Source organism: Lepidochelys kempii, chromosome 8, assembly GCF_965140285.1.
Source record: "Lepidochelys kempii isolate rLepKem1 chromosome 8, rLepKem1.hap1, whole genome shotgun sequence".
Classification (NCBI taxonomy): Eukaryota; Metazoa; Chordata; order Testudines; family Cheloniidae; genus Lepidochelys; species Lepidochelys kempii.
The window spans coordinates 101,216,109-101,236,068 of record NC_136387.1 but is presented as its reverse complement, the minus strand read 5'-3'; the positions used below and the strand labels follow the sequence as shown (position 1 = coordinate 101,236,068).

General features: G+C 42.2%; 1 protein-coding gene across 2 annotated transcripts in view; it reads right to left on the bottom strand.

The window, feature by feature from the left end:
* Positions 1 to 19,960, bottom strand: part of TRABD2B (TraB domain containing 2B) — a 412,663-nt gene that overhangs the window by 12,778 nt on the left and 379,925 nt on the right. The window contains exon 6 of one of the 2 annotated variants that reach the window (XM_073358274.1): positions 11,690 to 11,959. In XM_073358274.1, coding sequence (XP_073214375.1) covers positions 11,690 to 11,959 — 270 coding nt within the window. Of the gene's footprint in view, positions 1 to 11,689; positions 11,960 to 19,960 lie in introns of those variants that run through there. The other variant, XR_012160561.1, reaches the window with a different exon arrangement.

Sequence of the window (19,960 nt, the reverse complement as noted above, 5' to 3'; positions counted from 1 at the left end):
AGAGCCCACTGTACACAGAAGTGATGTCTAGTGGTTAGAATGGGAGACTGGGAGTTGGAACTTCTGGGTTCTATTCCTGCCTCTGATTCATGCACCTTTTAACCTTGGGCAAGTTACTTAGGACCATATTGTGCCTTCAAGGAACAGCTCTGCCTGAGGGCGGTACAGCCTGTCCCTCCCTCACCCGCAACACTCAGCTGGTTGATGTGGGGTGGGGGACATGAGGTCATGCCCCTGATTCTTTGGGCAGATGTGCGCAATATCAGAAAGAAAGAAAGAAAGAAAGAAAGAAAGAAAGAAAGAAAGAAAGAAAGAAAGAAAGAAAGAAAGAAAGAAACTTTGTCTCTAAGTATAGACACTGCACATTATACTCAATGATTACCAAAGTGGTGTAAATCTCTTAAATGATGGCAATAAAAAACAATGAGACTTTTCTTTAGATTTTTTTGGAAAATAAAAAGTTGATAGCTTGGCGTATTCCTTTGATCACATTTCAGCAATGCAAGTTTCTCAAGAACATTAGGAAACTTAAGCCTAGTGAAACTAACAGAATGAACAAAAAGTAGCTTTGGACCCATAGTCTGTTTATCATATGAAATCATGGCTGTGCATCTCTTTAGATAGGTCTGGAGAATAGCAAATGAACCTTGTAGTTTTATAAGGTGAAAGACGTTATCACCCCTAGCAGGCTGCCAAATTTGGAGTATTAGCGTGATCATACTAGAGTTTAAGACACGTGTCAGAGTTTTCCATTTCTTGTTGTGATGCATGACAAAATTCTAAACTGAACACATATCACCATCTTAATTAATACATTGTGTGCACTTTGACCAACCTGCTAATCCAAGAAGCACTAATAAAAACCAGAAAAGAAACTATATCAAAGCCGTATCACAGGCTACAGTAAAAAGATTGGCCTCTTATTCATATTGTGCTGAGTTATCCTTTGCCATTATTCAACTTTTGCAAAGATTTTATACACCCATCACTTTTACCAGGATACAGTAAATATCAAGCACAGATATTGGGCCCAGTCCTGCTTTCAATTATTCCCATGCAACTTCATTGACTTGTCTCATTTTATACTTAAATGGTACTCTCCCTGTGGCATAGATTGTCTTTTTGTTCTCTGTTTGTACAGCATTTAGCACATTGGGGGTCTAGATCCATGACTAGGGCTCCTAGGCACTCTGATGATAATAATAAAATAATAATAATAATAATAATAGTGAGATTGAATCCTGGTAATTGAGACAAGAATGTGCTCCTCTGACAACAGTCTACATGATGAAATGCAGTAAAGACAAGTGCAAAGTACTTAAGGAAAACTCAAATGCACAGCTACACAAAGGGGAATAACTGGCTAGGTGACAGTACTGCTGAAAAGGATTCGGGGTTATAGTGGATCACAGACTGAATATGATCAATAATGTGATGCAGCTGAGAAAAAGACTAATATCAATCTGGGGTGTATTAACAGAAGCATTGTATGCAAGACGTGGGAGGTCGTTGTCCTGCTCTACTCGGCACTGCGGTGGCCTCAGCTGGAGTGTTGTGTCCAATTCTGGGCACCACACTTTAGGAAAGATGAGGACAAATTGGAGAGAAAAAAACAACAACAGATAAAATGTTTAGAAAACCTAACCTCTGAGGAATGGTTAATAAAACGGGGCATGTTTAGTCTTGAGAAAAGAAGACTGAGGAGGGAACTGATAACAGTCTTCAAATGTGCTGTTACAAAGTGGACTGTGATAATTTCTTCTCTTTGTCTACCGAAGGAAGGACAAGAAGTAACAGGCTTAATCTGGAGCAAGGGAGATTTAGGTTAAATATTAGGAAAAACGTTTTAACGCTAAGGGGAGTCAAGCTGTGGAACAGGCTTCCAAGGGAGGTTGGGATCACCATCGCTGGAGGTTTTTAGGAACAAGTTGGACAAACACCCGTCAGAGATGGTTTAGGTTTACTTAGTTCTGCCTCATCACAAGAGGCTGGATTTAATGACTTCTTGAAGCCCCTTCCACCCCTACATTTCTATTCATCTGTGTTAAAAGGCTCTTGCATGCAGGTCGCCAACTCTCAGGATTTTAGGGCGAGTCTCCTGATATTTGATGTAAAGCCTCAGTGCCTAGAAGTCCGGTGATCACATGAGAATTTATCTATCCGAAGCACTTGCATCACAGTGCGTTCACTATTGTCGCTTGGTACCTCATGGTCTTTAATGCATTTATCCACCCAACACCCCTGTGAGGCGGGGCAGTGGTCGTCTCATGTTTGGCAGCTAGGGAACTGGGAAACAGAGGCTAAGTGACACCTGCAAGTCACGCAGGAAGTCTGCAGCTGAGCAGGGAACTGAACCCAGGTCTGCTCAAGTCCTAGGCTACTGCCATGACCAATGGACCATATTTTCTCTCAGATTACATTTAAATACAGTAAGTTTCCATAGCTGCCGAGACCAGCTTGAAAACATGGCCGAAATGCACTCTGATGGCTCAGAAACCAGAAGGGCAATAAAAAGAATCCCACATTAACTATTAAAAAAAAAAGAACTTAAGCAAATTTCACAACTCTTTGAACATTCGGGGAATGGCCATAAGCACAGAATGTGGAATACAGGAGGGATTTTCAAACACACTCATTGTTGGCCTAACAGTGCTGCCACTGAAGTAAAGGAGTTTTACCACCAACTTCAGTGGAAGGAGTTGTCAGGCCAATGCTTTGGAAAATCCCCCCAGACACTTTCAAAGTACAAATATTTTGATATTATCAGGTATAATTATGAATTACTGTATCTACAAAGGAACTTGGTACACATGACTAATTAGTTTCTCAGAAAAAAGAATAGATGATTGATTCCGGGTCCTGATTGGGGATTGATAAATAAAATATTATAATAACTAATAAAAATTAATGCTTTTACATAACACCTTTCACTTGAAAAACCTCAAATGACTAACAAACATTAAAGGGCCATTAAAGGGCTTGATGTCTGCTGTGCAGCTCAGAAGCAGCAGGATAATGTCACTCCGGTGAGTAGAGCAAGGTGGGAAATGGTTTTCCTGTTCCACCAATATTTTGGAGAGTTCAAAATCGTTTTCCCTTCTTGACTCAGGACAAAAAGTCAAAAGCTGAAAATGATTCATGAATAAGGCTGTGAGTCTGTCATGGAGGTCATGGATTCTGGGACTTTCCGGGACCTCCATGACTTCTGCAGCGGCAGGTTCGACAGATCCCAGGGCCACCTAACCATCTCAGGTAGCCTCCGGGCCAGCCACACAGGCTGCTGCTAGGGCAGTCTCGGGTCACCACGTGCCACCCCTCCCTCAGCAGCAGTGATGGTCCTGGGCCACATTCTGCCACTTCCCCACCTCCTGGAGCACCAGCGGTGGTCCCGGGACATGCGCCGCTTCCCCCCTCAGCAGCAGCAACGGTCCTAGGCTGCGCATGGCCACCCCTGCCCCCTGGAGCACTAGTGGTAGTCCTGGGATGTGTGCCACTGCCCCCCCAGCACCAGCAGTGATCCCAGGCTGCCCCCTCCAGAGCATCTGCGGTGCCCCCGGAGCCCCCCCTCCAGAGCACCCATGGCGCCCCAAAGCCCCCACTCCAGAGCACCCAAGATTTAGTCAGAGGTATATACTATAAGTCATGGACAGGTCACTGGCTATGAACTTTTGTTTACTGCCTGTGACCTGTCCATTACTTTTACTAAAAATACCCGTGACTGAATCTTAGCCTTATTCATGAACTGAAAAACTGATTTATTTTTTTAGTTTGGATCAACTGTAATGTTTTGTTTAGATCATTTCAAAATGTTTTGTTTCTGTTTTTTTCCTTTATCCAATACAAGTTGTGGGGGCAAACAAGTTAGTTAGTTTTTAGAGAGAGCTGGACAAATTTATGAGTGGTATTGTATGGTGGGGTTGTTTGTGATGGGAGGAGGCAGCCCCGGGGGTCCCTTCTAGTTTATGTCTTATGTACCTAAAAATCTCATGCTTCAGGGCTTCACCCAGTTTCCTGTAAGGGTCAGGAAGGGATCCCCCCAAGTTGTCTTCTTCTTCTCTCTCTCTCTCTCTCTCTCTCTCTCTCTCTCTCTCTCTTTTTGGTCTCTTACATGAGTAGCTTCAGGAATGGCCATGGGGGGAGATGGGACATTGGAGGGGGATGGCCAGTGTTCTGAGGTGGCACAGAGTATTCTCTCTCTCGGGTGCTTGACTGGCCACTTCTTGTTCACATGCTCAGGGTCTAACTGATCACCATATGTGGAGTTGGGAAAGAATTTTCCCCCAGGTCAGACTGGCAGTTTTTTTTGGTTTGGTTTTTTTTTTGGGTTTTTTTTTTTGTTTACCTTTTTCTGCAGTGTGGGGTATGGCTCACTTGCCAGGATCATCTGGGTATATCTCACTCAATCAATTAGGTCACAGTGGGGCCTTGGGCACTGGTGTTTATCAGTCTCTCCTATTCTCTGCTTGTGACACTTGATAGTTTAGTCTCCTCTGGGACTGTAATACTTTGGTCCAATTTTGGTTGTTGGGTTTAGTGTGAGGGTGCTGGAGGTTAGACTACATGCTCTGGTGGTCCCTTCTGGCCTTTAACACTATGACTCTCTGACTATTAATTTCTTTCTTTTTGTTTCTTTTGTTTTAACCCTTTTCAGTCTAATTTGCTTAAATTTCTAATCCAAAAGTCACTTTGAACTGGGAAAGGAACACTTTTCATTTTAAAAGTTCTGAAACAGTTTTCCCTGACGTTGGGTTTTCCCCTTGACTTGGGCATTTCATCAAACCTGATTCTGTTTCGTGAATTTCAGTTTAGACCAATCAGCATTTTTCAACAATAAAACAATTCACTGGAAAATTCCCGACCAGATCTAATTGCAAGTCCTCCTGATGAAGTCAATGGGACTACTCAGAGTAAAAATGATTCCTAGCAGGCTGTGTTTTGCACAGTTAAATCAGGGCCCGATCCAGTAAAGCACATGGACAGCTTTAAGCACATGTGCGCTTGGAACTATGCACAATGGAGGTATGCACATGCTTAAAGTCTCACTTCCTTACTTTTAAAATCACGAAAGCAACACCATCCGATCATAATGCCACATAGCTTTTTCAATGGGACTACTCACAAGAGAACAGCGAGCAAGATTTGGCCAGGAACTTCATATTTCATTTCATAAAAAAAAGTACTCCTTAAGAACGAGCGTAAGAATCTCCAAGTCACTCAGAAGACATTTGGAAGCTGATGTTTACACTGAACTGGTTAATAACCGGCTGCATTTTGTAGTCACTTGAATATTTGTTGAAGAGCAATAATTGGAGCATGTTATCTAACAAGTCAGAAGGAAATCAAGCCAATATCCCTTCTTGTTTGAGGGCACTCATGGAGGCATCACGGTGATATCAAAGATTGCTGAGAAGAAGGAAGAAGGAAATGGTGGATGGGGTAGTATTTAATAATTAATCAGGAAGTGGACACAAGTTGCAGTAACTTACTTAGGTTACATACTGCAGTGAGATATAGGATCAGATAGCTTTGTTGCCCCTTTATGATGCTCTGGAGGTGCAAAGGGGATATCAACTAGGTGGACATGGCCACCAGAGAATTCCCTCAGTAGAGAGGGAATTTCCAGGTGGTGTAGGGTCAGGGCAGCAGCTCTATATCCCCACCTTGCAGTTCCTTAGTGTAGGGGGCCTGAAGGAGGCATGGACCGGAAAGGCAGGCATTATAGGGCCCTGTGGGTCTAGCACCTGGAAGCGGCCATCTCCAGGCTATAACCAGCTTGTACTCCACTGCCCATGACCCTCTGTGGACACAGATCCTGGGAAGTCCCGCCTCAGGGGCTCTGGTTGGCTCCCCACCCTATATAAACCTAAGGGGTATTCCAGGAAGTGTCTCGGCAACGGTGTGGATTCCCTGTAGCTGCCACAGCCATTCCTTGCTCCTGAACTCCTGGCTTTGACTTCGGCTTGATTTGGACTTCACCTTGTGACTCAGATCCTGAAATCTGACCCTTGGTATCAGTCCTGGCTGGAACCTGATTATGCACTCCTCTGCTACTCCCTGCCTCAGGTTGGTCCCTGTTCTGACCCTTGTCCTGACTGCCTGTGTGGGGTTCCCAACAGGCCTGGCTTAAGCCTCTCTGTTCCTGACTGCTGGAACAGCTCGTTGGAGTCATAGGTAACTGGTCACAAGTTAGAGAAGCCCCAAGGCTACTCTCTAACTAATGCTGGGGTCTAGACAGGGCTCCAGCCAATCTGACAACAGGGGAAACACAAACCACAGAGCCACCATTACCCCTTCCCCATTTCCTATATTGAGCATAGATTGGCTGGAACAGAGAATGGAGCCCATAGTGTCCATCAGTGGCTATGTATCCCTTTAGCATCTACTACACTAAACAGAGAGACTGATGGAATATTTTAAACAAACACAACCCCACTGATGGAAATTTCAATCTCAAAGCCACCATATGAAAGAAAGTCATCTGACCACAATTTACCTGTTAGACTTCAAAAGTGTCTTGGTCTCCTAAAAAGAAAAGCAGCCTTCTCTTTAATGAAACTAAGTACTATATTTCAGCACTGTGTGTTGTGAAAGGGAAACAATTTGGATTCATTTACTGAAATTTACCTTTCAGGTGCAATTAAGCAGAATTAAAAATTTGTACAAATTGACAGCATTCTGTTTTCCATCACTACATTGTCTTCAAGGAAAGGATAACAGACTAACTGTCTTAAATTCCAGCCCAACTGATAAGGTTCACTATATATGGGCATGATTAGGGGAGTTTATTGCACATTGTCACTCTTCATTCATCACTGGCTTAAAGTTTTTAGTCTGAAATAGCTGTCACTTTGAAAAGAAATGGATGTTTGTAATGTTACTGCATTCATCTGGGGTTGAACATTCACCAATGGGCTATCAAGGAAATGCCATTCCCATTCACAGTGGGATTTTATTTCATTTTCAGGCAATAACAGACCTGCAGTTCCATGGCTACATTAGACACTCTTAGTCCTTTCCTTTCTCTGACCAAGTCTCCTCCCCGCTCCTTGAAATTTTCTACATTTGCTCCCATTTTTCATTCTGCATGAATCTGAACCTTCTACTCACCTTCAATGCACTCCATAACTCCACCCCATTAACAGCTCTTGCTCAAGGCTCAGCAAGGCTGTTAATCCCTGATTTGCCCCTCACTCTCATTCTGCTCTACCCAGTCCTTCCTTCTCACCATTTCATTTGTCCCTTTCACTTCCTCCAGACTCTCTGCCTTATTCCAAATTATCTCAGCTCCTGAAATAGTCCTCCATTCACCAACCTCCCGGCCTCTCTACCTGTAAGGAACTTTTCTAAAGACCCTTCTATTCTATGAAGTGCTCAAATGACTATGTCAACAACCGATGGTGTATATATTCTCTAGGTCTTGTAGTATTTTTTGCTTATGGTTTTAAAGTCTAAACCCTTAAGGGCAAGGACCTTGTCTGTTTGCATTCAAATGCCTACGGTATTTTAATTGCCCCAAGCATATAATCAGTAATTAACTATTCATATTAGAAGAGGAAACTGAGTTGATGGTTTCAATGGAAACAGTAAAACTTTCCCCATCCAATTGAAGCAGTGACCCTCTCATAGGGTGACCGGATGTCCGAATTTCTAGGGACAGTCCTGATTATTGAGTCTTTTTCTTATATAGGCTCCTATTACTCCCCCCCACCCCTGCACCTCATCCCGATTTTTCACACTTGCTGTCAGGTCACCCTACCCTCTCAGTGCAATCCATCCATGCCCCCCATCCCCCGACTCTCCCACCTTCCCCCCAAAATCCCAGCTAAGCTAGCTGAACTGCTCAACATTTAGTTTTGTGGAAATCAAAATGTTTCGTGCAAAGAAACAAATTTGAAACAAAATGAAGATTTCTGAAAATGGAAATGAAATCATTTGGTTTCATTTCTAATTACAATTCTCATTTCATTTTTGACAACCAACATTGCCATGAGAAAGGGACATTTTAATATTGTTTAAGTTTTTTTTTTTTTGTTTAAAAAAATAATCAAAATTGGCCATGGCACATTTTTGAATGAAATTGTTACATTTGAAAAAAAAATTGTTGAAATAAAATTGTATTTTTCAACCCCCACATATGACATAGTTCAGCTTTGTAACGAATCTTGGCTTTGTCAGAGCAACAGGGGGAGGTGAATTCCAGATCTAGAAACCTTCTACCGGAGGTGAAAGTAAGCCGGTACGGTCAGGTACGGCGTACCGGCAAGAGCCAGTATGCCGTGCCAGACTGGACCGGTTTCCCCGGGGATGATTTAAAGGGCCCAGGGCTCCAACCGCTGCGGGGAGCCCCTGGCCCTTTAAATCACCCCTGGAGCTCCAGCTGCGGGGCTTGGGCAGTGCTTTAAAGGGCCTGAGGCTTTAAAGTGCTTTAAAGACTCCCCGCCGGAGCTCCGGCAGCCGGGCTTGGGCAGAGATTTAAAGGGCCCGGAGTGCCAGCTGCTGCGGGGAGTCTCAGGCCCTTTAAAGTGCCGTCCAAGCCCTGAAATGCCACCGGAGCTCCGGCAGCAGGGCTCGGGTGCAGCGGCCGGAGCTCCGGGCCCTTTACATCACCACCAGAGCCCTGCCGCCCCGGGGTAGCAGCGGCAGGGCATCTGCGGTGATTTGAAGAGCCTGGAGCTCTGCGGCGGCTGGAGCCCTGTGCCCTTTCACAGAATCACAGAATATCAGGGTTGGAGGGGACCTCAGGAGGTCATCTAGTCCAACCCCCTGCTCAAAGCAGGACCAATCCCCAATTTTTGCCCCAGATCCCAAATGGCCCCCTCAAGGATTGAACTCACAACCCTGGGTTTAGCAGGCCAATGCTCAGACCACTGAGCTATCCCTCCCCCCTTTAATTTGCCCCTGCACCCGGGGGCTCCCAGCCACCTCTGCAGCTGGTAGCTCTGGGGTGATTTAAAAGCCCTGGGGCTCCCAGCTGGAGCCTTTAAATCTTGAAAGGCTTCGCCTCCTCTGGTTCAGGCAATGCCTCTTGCGGTTGAGGCCACCCCCTGCTCAGGACTCCAGAGTACCGGTAAGTCCTTTCAGTTACTTTCACCCCTGCCTTCTACCAGAACACCCTGATGTTATACAAATCTAGAGAATATCAGTTTGTGTGTGACAGCTAGTCCCAGCTCTCAGGATAGAATAAAAGGAGAGAGACAATGTCTAAAATAAAATAATAATAATGTATGATGTTAAATGATGACTCGTCTTTGTTAGACTATTTCAGATGGTGGCTATAACCCCAGAGCAGACTAGAAATACTGTATGAGTTAAGGCCTGAGTGGAACCATTAATTATGGATTTCCTGGCTTTTATAGGTTGAATTCAGACCTTTGATGTTCCTTTAACATTGTTCTCATTTGTTCATTTCCTTTGTTTCTGTATTGGAAGCTTAAAAAAACACCCTAAAATTTCCAAGGATGTGTAGGAGATGGACTTTTAATCCACAGTCCATAAAAGCCCTGCAATTCATGGCTCATAAAGTCCTCTAATCCATGGTCAATAAAGCTTTGGAAAAGAGCTCTGAAACAGTGATTTCATAGTTCAGTGGGGTTCAGACAAGAACCTTTAATCTGGTTTAAATTTGCATGTGTGCTCCGCCACTCACACATTTGGCTTTGAAACTCAACTGAAAATATTGAAGTTTGAAGGCTTTGGATGGAAGCCGACTGAGTTTTACATGGTTTTCACCTGAAATAAAAATGACACAGGTTCCCCTCCTTCCCCAACTTACCCCAGGTTTGTGCACCTTTCCCTCTTACCAAGTTTCCAGTGTATAATTTAACCCAATAATAGTGAAGCTAGGAAACAACCATGAACTGGGAGAACATTCTTGGTATACTGGGCCAGAGCCCAAGATGGTGTAAAATCAGCATAGCTCAGCTGTGGATCTAACCCATTGAATTTATCTTCTCTTAAGAAATGCCCAGGAGCCAAGCTGGCCGCAGAATTATTCTATCGCACCCGTTCAGGGAATAATCAGACTACAAACTCTAATAACTTACACAGTCTTATGTTCTACTATGGCCAATGGGAATGGAACTATTTAAAAAATAACACCCTGTGCAATGCATCGCACTAGGCCCAGCGTGCAGTTGATGCCGATGAAACAGAACTGCCAAAAGCACAATATGCAGCAGCTGGTTTGTAAAGTTCAATACCACATCCATTTTATTGGGAAACCAAAGCTTCCCATGAGCCTCTGATTTTGGATTAACAGTTTGTAATTTTTTTTTAAAATGGAAGTTGCTTTAGAATTGTAACAGCACCAAAAAAACAAACAAACCCCCAGACAAAAAATCATTTGAAAGCACTAAAGCAGATTTATTTTCCCCCTTCTTCATTTTAGATCTTTGGTCTCCCACCCAACCCCCCATATGCCTCCTTAGAAACACTGCTGCAAAGCAAATGTCATGCAAAGTCTTGCTCATCATAGCCTCTGTGAGCCAGAAAACGGACATTTTATCATCTCCTCAGTTCTCATCGAAGGGAAAGGAATAAAAGGTTCAGATTCAGATGAGATCCTGCAGGGGTAGTAAAAGTATCAGTGCAACACTAAGCTGGGGAACCATCCTTTTCAAAATCATTTTTGGAAGCAATGGTAGTTATAAATAAAAAAAAAAAAGAATAGCCAATTCCATCCAGCTGTTTGAACTCATAGCTACATAGCATAGTAGGTATCCTGTCCGTTAGCCTGAATTTATAGATAATTCAGGGAGTGTGGCTAACACCCATACCCCAACCAGATCTGAGCCTTTAACACACCCTTTTGTCCCACATGATGTTGAGCTGGGACAGGCGGTCCTATGGAATCCTGGGACACTGGAGGACTTGGAACCCTTCAAATGGAAAACAAGGAGGTTGCCCTTCTCTGGGATAACTCAGATCACAAAAGCCAGGACTGAGTGCATGAGAGCTGGGGACAAAGCGGCTCCATCTGTGGAACAAACTTCCAGATAAGACCAGGAGAATCCAGACTCTGACCATCTTTAAGAGACACTGCAAAACCTCCCTCTTCCAAAGAGCCTTTCCACCACAGCATAGGTCACACTCAGAACAGTGACACCCTCACCTGTCCATACACCCACCCAAAATAGGAAATAAAACATGTAACATGGATAAATCAACCAATCACAACATAAAATAGTTCGAAAAAAACCTACAAAATACACAAATGAAAAGCACAGTTTTCACCCCAACATGGGAGAAGTACCAGAGACTCCATGCTTTTGCTATCAATTTTAGATGGAAGGCGGTCAGATACTTCTGTGATGGGCACCAGTATGTAACCCTAAGATGAACAGCTATATTGATAGATAGGTAGCCACTTCCAAATAATGTTTGTTTCATTTCCTTTGGTTTGTTAGCTGGCCTTTATATACCTGTATTTTAAACCTCATCATGCCGACCTCTCTCTTTTCCTTTCCAGTTTGGATCCAATGTATCTATAACAGCTTAGCCTTCATCCCAACTCCCATATTCCCCCCTCTATGCCTGAAATATATCCTCACACATTCCAGCCCCAACTCCTTACCCCCAGAGTCCCCTCATGACTCATGACTTTGTTACATCAGCCAATCAGTGGGGGTCAACAGTCAAGTCTTGAGACAATGAGAAGGAAAAAGTTGCTGGGGTAATAGCAATGACTCACCTGTCTTCTATTCGAACCCACAGGTCATTGAACTGCCTTTGGCGATGGTGTTTGTGCTGCTTCTTATGCCATTTCTTCTGACGGCCAAACTCTTCCAGCTGGCTGATGCTATCTGGTAGCAGGAGGTGAGGTGGAAGGCTGTCTTCTTCATCTGACTGAAGAGGAATCGAAGAGGGAGAAGACACTGGTACAGGCTCAAAAATATGGACAGCAGATGCAGCTGTTCCTGAGGACCCTCCCGAAGAAGGGCTTGTGTTCTTTGTCCTTGAGCTGCAAAACACATATAAATGTAATATGTTAATGGGTGACCATCCTAACAAAAGCCTGATAGAAAGAACTATACCAGCCACTGTGAAGGCACATGAGGATGCGAAGGGCTTTTCCTACAGCGGGTTGGGAATTTTTTGATTAAACGTTTTTTTCCCCCTCAGACAACATCAATTTGTCAAAACAAAAACTTTCCATGGGAAAGTGTCCGTTTCAACACAGTTTTCAACTTGAAGAATTTTTGGAAAGAAGTTTTGAAATCGTCTAAGCATTTCATTTCAATATTTTAGAAAGGAAAAGATTTCTGGCTCAAAACATCTTTTTGGTTAAAAACCTTAAAGACGATTGGAGTACAAAATTAAATTAAAAAGGTCAAAATCAAAACAAAAGATTTTGAAATCATCTAAATGAAATAGTTCAACTGACCTGCAAACTTTCCCTCCACCTCTCAGGTTTTCATTTTACAGAAAAAGTCAAGACTTTGACTTTTCATTCCTGTTTGGGACAGGAAAAAAATTGAAATCTCAAAAATGTTCAAGGGATGGAAAAACCTTTTTCCTCACAGGTCTAACTTTTACCTCTATGCAGTGGCCAGGCACAAGTGTGGTACTTCCCATACCTGATGATATAAGATACCTTTAATAATAAGCTCTTCAATCTAGCAGAAAAAGGTATAACATGATCCAATGACTGGAAGTTGAAGCTAGACATAAGACCATAAAAATGGCCAAACTGGCTCAGACGAAAGGTCCATCTAGCCCAATATCCTGTCTTCTGACAGTGGCCAATGCCAGGTTCCCCAGAGGGAATGAACAGAATAGGTAATCATCAAGTGATCCATCCCCTGTCACCCATTCCCAGCTTCTGGTAAACCGGGGCTAGGGACACCATTCCTGCCCATTGTCAATAGCCATTGACGGACCTGTCCTCTATGAATTTATCTAGTTCTTTTTTGAACCCTAAATTCAGACTGGAAATAATGTGCAAATTTTTAACAGTGCGAGTAATTAACCATTGGAACAGCTTACCAAAGGCTGTGGCGGATTCTCCGTCACTGTGGGAAATCACACTATTGTTAACAAGCGGTTACCTTTGTTGAGGTCAAGGTGCATACAGGGTGGAAAGATATTTCCCTTCTTTCTTTCACTTTTAGAAGAAAATGCATTTTGTAGCAAACAACCATTTTCTTGACTCTTACAGTAATTATATTTGGGCAGCCAAATTTGGACTAGCAATGGGAGAACCTTATTATGTTTGAGGAAGGATGATCCAGTAGTTAGGACTGCAGGCTGGGATGTGGAAGACCCAGGTTCAAGTATTATTAATTATTATTATCCCCATTTTATGCATAGGGCATAGAGAGGTTAGGTGACTTGCCCAAGGTCATATAAGAAGTCTATCCTAGTGCTGGGATTTGAACCCAGGTCAACTGAGTCCCTTCACCATGGCCATCTGAACTACTTCCACCTCTTGCAGCTGTACACTTTGGCTGGAACAGCTATGAGAAATGTCAGTTGTTGTTGTGTGTGTTTTTGTTTTGTGTTTTGCTAGAGTTTTAATAATTCTTGCTTATGGTCAGGTTAGAAACACAATACAACAGCCTCTCTCTCATGGAAATGCTAAGGTACCCAAAACAAAGGCACACAAATAATACAAAACCAAAGGGAAACTTTTCCTAACTTAAAGAAAAGTTCACGTTAGATTTGAGATTTGAGTGAAGGTTCAATTGGGGCGAGATCGAATCTTCATCTATCCCAAGAGTGGTCCAAAGGGTACAGCGAGAAAAAAGTGGCATGAAACGCATAGTCAATGTGGCCTGCAAAACTATTTGTATTACACTGAAGCTGTGCCTTTTCTGACAGAAACAGTTAAAGCCCAGTTAAAAGTTTTGCCTCCTGAGTGAAACCAGTGAGTAACAAAAAATTCTTAACTTCACTGGTGACAATTTACAAAATGTGCTTCAAAGTGAAACCACATGTTTCATTATGGAACATTTTGTTCTAGTCCAAAAAAAGATTCATATCTACTACTATTAGTAGCTAATTTGTTCTTAAATCCATTAAGACAGCACTCTGAACAGTCAAAGTCACTTTCCACTATCTCACATTGCCCCTAAAAGTCTTTCCAATGTCACTCATCTGGATCCTCACTGCTACTAGGCATTCATTGTTGCTTACAGAAGACTTATTAATAAAGACACAGTAACTTTGACATTCAAAGGCAACAATAATGAGACTCTTCAAAGCTCAATAATGCTCTTACACCTAACCAAGAGGCTTCTCACTAAATTCTCTAGGCTTGTTATGAATTCTAAAAACAGCTGATATTTCTTGACATTTCAAAATGTCAATGAGCCAAATTCTGACACCTTTACTCATGCCGAGTAGCACTTTACTCCACGGAGTGAACTATTACTCAGTATATGGGCATCAGAACTTGTCCCAATGAGATTCTGCTTCATGACTCATGTTGAGAACATTAATAAAAACATTTTGCACCTCTGTGGGGTCTTTCATTGAAGAATCTCAAAATCTTCAAAAACATTTATTACGTTCCCCAAACCCATGCAAGATTGTAAGAGATAGATAGGGATCCCTGTACTCACTGTTAAAGCAAAGCTACCCCCAGAAGGGTAGGAGGTATTGTAAGTGTCTAACAACATTTCAAATATGAAATGGCAGAACTATTAAATACGGTACCGGATGACGGGAGGATAGCTAATATAACTCCAATTTTTAGAAAAGATTCCAGAGGTGATCCTGGCAATTACAGGACGATAAGCCTAAATTCATTATTAGGAAAACTGGTTGAAACTGTAGTAAAGAACAGAATTGTCAGACACATAGATGAACACAATATGTTAGGGAAGAGTCAACACAGCTATTGTAAAGGGAAATCATGCCTAACTAATATATAAGAATTCTTTGAGGATGTCTACAAGCATGTGGACAAGGGTGATCCAGTTGATTCAGTGTACTTGGAAGTTCAGACAGCCTTCATCAAGCACCCTCGACAAAGGCTCTTAAGCAAAGTAAGCAGTCATGGGATAAGAGGGAAGGTCCTCTCATGGATCAGTAACTGGTCAAAAGATAGGAAACCAAGGGGAGGAATAAATGGTCAGTCTTCACAATGGATAGAGGTAAATAGTGGTATCCCCCAAGGATCTGTACTGGGACCAGTTAGGGTGACCAGATGTCCCGATTTTATAGGGATAGTCCCACTATTTGGGTCTTTTTCTTATACAGATGCCTATTACGCCCCACTCCCTGTCCCGATTTTTCACACTTGCTATCTGGTCACCCTAGGACCAGTGCTATTTAACATATTCATAAATGATCTGGAAAAAGGGAGCTGACAAAGCTTGCAAAAGATACAAAAATGCTCCAAAGTAGACTGAGAAGAGTTACAAAGTTGGTCCAATAAAAGATATGACCACACCAGCCTTTTCTCTCTAATGGGCTATGGATCAGTCCCAAAATCCTCAGTGTGCTACTCTGAGTATTTATGAAAAAAGAAAAGGAGTGCTTGTGGCACCTTAGAGACTAACCAATTTATTTGAGCATAAGCTTTCGTGAGCTACAGCTCACTTCATCGGATGCATACAGTGGAAACTGCAGCAGACTTTATATACACACAGAGAATATGAAACAATACCTCCTCCCACCCCACTGTCCTGCTGGTAATAGCTTAGCTAAAGTGATCATCAAGTTGGGCCATTTCCAGCACAAATCCAGGTTTTCTCACCCTCCACCCCCCTACACAAATTCACTCTCCTGCTGGTGAGTGGAGGGTGAGAAAACCTGGATTTGTGCTGGAAATGGCCCAACTTGATGATCACTTTAGATAAGCTATTACCAGCAGGACAGTGGGGTGGGAGGAGGTATTGTTTCATATTCTCTGTGTGTATATAAAGTCTGCTGCAGTTTCCACGGTATGCATCCGATGAAGTGAGCTGTAGCTCACGAAAGCTTATGCTCAAATAAATTGGTTAGTCTCTAAGGTGCCACAAGTCCTCCTTTTCTTTTTGCGAATACAGACTAACACGGCTGTTACTCTGAAACCTGAGTATTTATGCTCATCTTACTGTGATAGTAACAGGGATAAAAATAGTAACATACCAGTTTGTTTATATAGCCACTAAGCATGGTAAGCACAGTTATATTAAGAGATACCACAGAGATAAGTATGATGCAAAGGTCTAGACAGAGAAGATGGACTCAAGCAGGGTGAAGGCAGGATGCCAAGAAGTGACACAAATGTACCTAATGAGGCATGAAGTTATTAAATACAGTGGTGAGGACACTAGCCTAAGACTAGAGAGAGACCTGGATTCAGTTTCCTGCTGCACCACAGACTTCCTGTGGAATCTTGGGCAAGTCACTTAGTCCCTCTTGTGCCTCAGGTCCCCATCTGTGAAATGGGGATAATAGCATTGCTCTACCTCCCAGGGCTGTTGTGAGGATGAATACATTAAACGTTGTGAGGAGCTCACTTACTATAAGACAGTGTACCATGCAACTAAGTACCTAAGAGAGATAGCATATGCATATACATTAAAACTGAGCATTGCCCTATAGCAGAGTTACATGACATTTCTGTGGAACTTTTCTATTGATGGTTATTTCCACATCTCCCAAAATGTTTCCAGTATTCTGAACAATCTGCAAAAAGGTCACCACAATAATCTCTTCATCTGATGCCTGACCTGTACACACCAAACAAACTACCATATATGTTCATTTCTACAAGGAGAAGATCTGAAAGTGCAGATCATGCATGGGGAAGTTCTCTGGCCTGTGTTATGCAGGAGGTCAAACTAGATGATCATAATGGTCCCTTTTCACCTTGAAATCTATGAATGGTTTCTTGAAGGTGCATTGAAGCATCAGAACCCAGCATTTCCAGATTGTGTCACCTTCTCCCTTGTTTCTAGAGCTCATAATGTTCTGAATTCCTAGAAGATTGGAGCTGGTAGAGAGGAAACTTTGTAGGCTGAAATTCTGGAAACGCTTTTCAGAGAGTTGGATGACCTATCCCTATTAAAATTAATGGGGCAACCAAATCCCTTTGGTAGTTTTGAAACTCTCAATCGTAATTCCTTCCACCACTGTTACACAACCCATGGGTTGTAAACTCGATATTCTGGAACATTCTTCAACAAGAGGATAAATAAATAGTGGAGCAATTACAAAATTTTGTAACCTAAAGAGGGTCATAAACCTAACCACTCTCATTTTTAGTGTCTGGTGTACTGGGACCAGCTGAGTTGTGAGAGCTGTATATTACATTTGGTTAATATTTGTTCCATTACTGTTGTATCAGTAATCGTCTCACTAAGACCTAGTAGATCAGTGTGTGCTTTGCAGAGTTAGATCTGTGACATGTGCCCCTTCAAAGACCAGTGGAAAATGGCTCCAGGAATGACAAAGCTAGAAAATAAAATACTGGGAATCTGAGGTGGAAATACATCTCGTGGAAAAATGGCCATAAACTCAAGTATTTGTCACGGCTCTCACTTAGAAGTGGAAATATAATCAGGAGACCATTCAAGCAAAAAAAAAAATCCTTAAAAATTGGATACAACAACAACAAGCTAGTTCAGCATGTTTTAATAGCATAAGAATGAAACTATTTTGAAATTGATGTAATAAATTCTAGAGATCATGGGTTTTTTTTTTCCAGATCTGGTTACTATCCCAAACATATTTAACCAGAAATGTAAACAAAAAATGTAGTCTAACAGAATACGGAAAATTAATCCAACTATATTATATGAACATTTGTAAGCTATTTTGTCAAACCATGGTAACACTCATGTCAATCAATGGGAGTCGTCCTGCTGATTTCAATAGGCTTTGGCCCTGCATGAAGGGTTTGCACATTTCTTTATTTTCTGATTTTATAAACAATTTATTTTTAAAAAGAACTGGGCTGCAATTAGATTACAAGTGGAGTGAGTCTACCATTAGATTCACTGACTGTTGGATGGGTTCTTTTCCTATTATTCTGCTTTCTCTCAGTTCTTAGCTTCCTTCACTAGCATTAGCAGAGCCATCTATGTAATAAGTAACCCCCCCTTGTAGATTTTTTTCTTTCTTTCACCATTATTAACCAGGCAATTTTTCAAGGTTATTTTTAGAGACAGAGAAGAAAACAAGGATAAGTTTTCATTTTCTGAGACCATGAGGTATTTTCCCTAAGAACAGTCAAAAAATTCCACACCTACACACAAATGTTCCGCACATGTCTCATGGGATTTCCATGAGGCTCTTGACACACCTCCAGGTTGGAAGCGCCCACCTTTCCCAAACCTGCTTCTCCCTGTGGGATGATCTGCAGGAATTTCTGAAAATTGAAACTCATGGATTTTCTTGGACCATGGATGAGTTTTCCACACCAAGAGCATGACCTGACCTTATACAATGATTCTGTAAACCAAGGCCTGAGGAATCATGAAATCAAGGTGATAGAAGGTGGAAACATATGATTACATTCTCTTTGTAGTTTAGCTCCCAGGATATGAGAAAGATTGATTCTTCTGTGCTTGATTCTTCTGGGAAGAATTAGTCTTTTTCGTTCTGTAAAACTAGGCAAAGACAGAGGTCCCAGTGTCACACTTTGTTCCTGGTAGCTTTACTGCTCTCAATTTTGTACAAGGGTTGATCAAAAATTGCCATGCTGATATTTCGGGTGAGATTAATCTGCTTCATTGCTGTGCTTCTGCAGTTCTCACTCCTATTCTCTGGGCTCTTTGCTTGTTGCTATTCACCTTTGATTTTTAAATCATTATCAGGCCGTACTAAACACCTAGCACAGCTGTAGACAGAAAAGTGGGTCTGTACAAGTAACATCCTGGTGTTCCACATACAACCGTTCTCAATGATTCCAGATCTGATTTGTTTGCTTTGCTTCTTTTCTAACTGATGGTGCTACTAACTCAACCCGAGGCCTGAAAATCCAGTTGGTTTCTTTCTGCCTGCCACATTGCCAGCACCAGAAAAGATTCTGCAGTTAGAAATCAGCCAACAATTGTGTTAAGGAAGTATCAAGGCAGAGTAGACTACCCTCACTGTCCCAGCGCTGCTTTGAATTCCTCAGTGTTAACAGTAATAGAAACCACAGGTGACATCCTAGCCCTGTTAAAGACAATGGCAAAACCTCCATTGATTTCAATGGAGCCAGGAGTTTTGTGCTGGTTTTGCTTGTAAGTCAGAAAATAGGACTCAGAGACGCAGACAGGAAAATTCATCCTGGCCTATGCAATTGCTATTGATTTAAGAATGGAAGCAGGTATGTTCAGCCAGATGACACTTTTACACATTGTTCTGGACACAAACACACTTTAAGCTTCAACACAACCAAAATCTAAGGCCAGTTTTCCCTTATTTTACTGAAGTATTTATATTCCCGAAGATGCACAGAGAACCTTTTAAAACACAGCTTGCCAATTTGCTATATGCATCTCTTCTTTTTAGCTTGGGTGAAGGAAACTCCTGATTTGCAAAGCTGTCATATGCTCCCTAGTCTTTCCAAATCTAGTGATTTTCTCTCAGTTTCTTTATATTACAGATTAACCAACAAGATGAAAGATTTCATTTCCTCCATAGGGAAGCTGTGGTAAAAACAAGGAATGTGTGATGTGGCAGCTTTGTCTCCATGCCATCATTCCACTGCTGCGCAGAGTACAGCCAAATTCTAGCTAATATCATTTTATTGTATCTGGATTCTCATAAATTCCAGTTTGGGAATGTTTGTCAAGTCAAGAATTCTTTGCTCACTTACACGTGTCCTTCATCTTCTGCCTGCATGCGACAGAGGCATTGGGATTTTCCCAGTTTTTCCTCCTGCTCTACTCTGTGGCCACCATAAAGATTCTGCGATTAAAAATTAGCTGACAATTGTGTTAAAGAAACATCAGGACAAGTAGATGGGCACAAGAATGTCAAATCAAAACATTCTGAGATTGTTGGATTTCCTCTCCCCCCCCAACAAAAACAAACACTC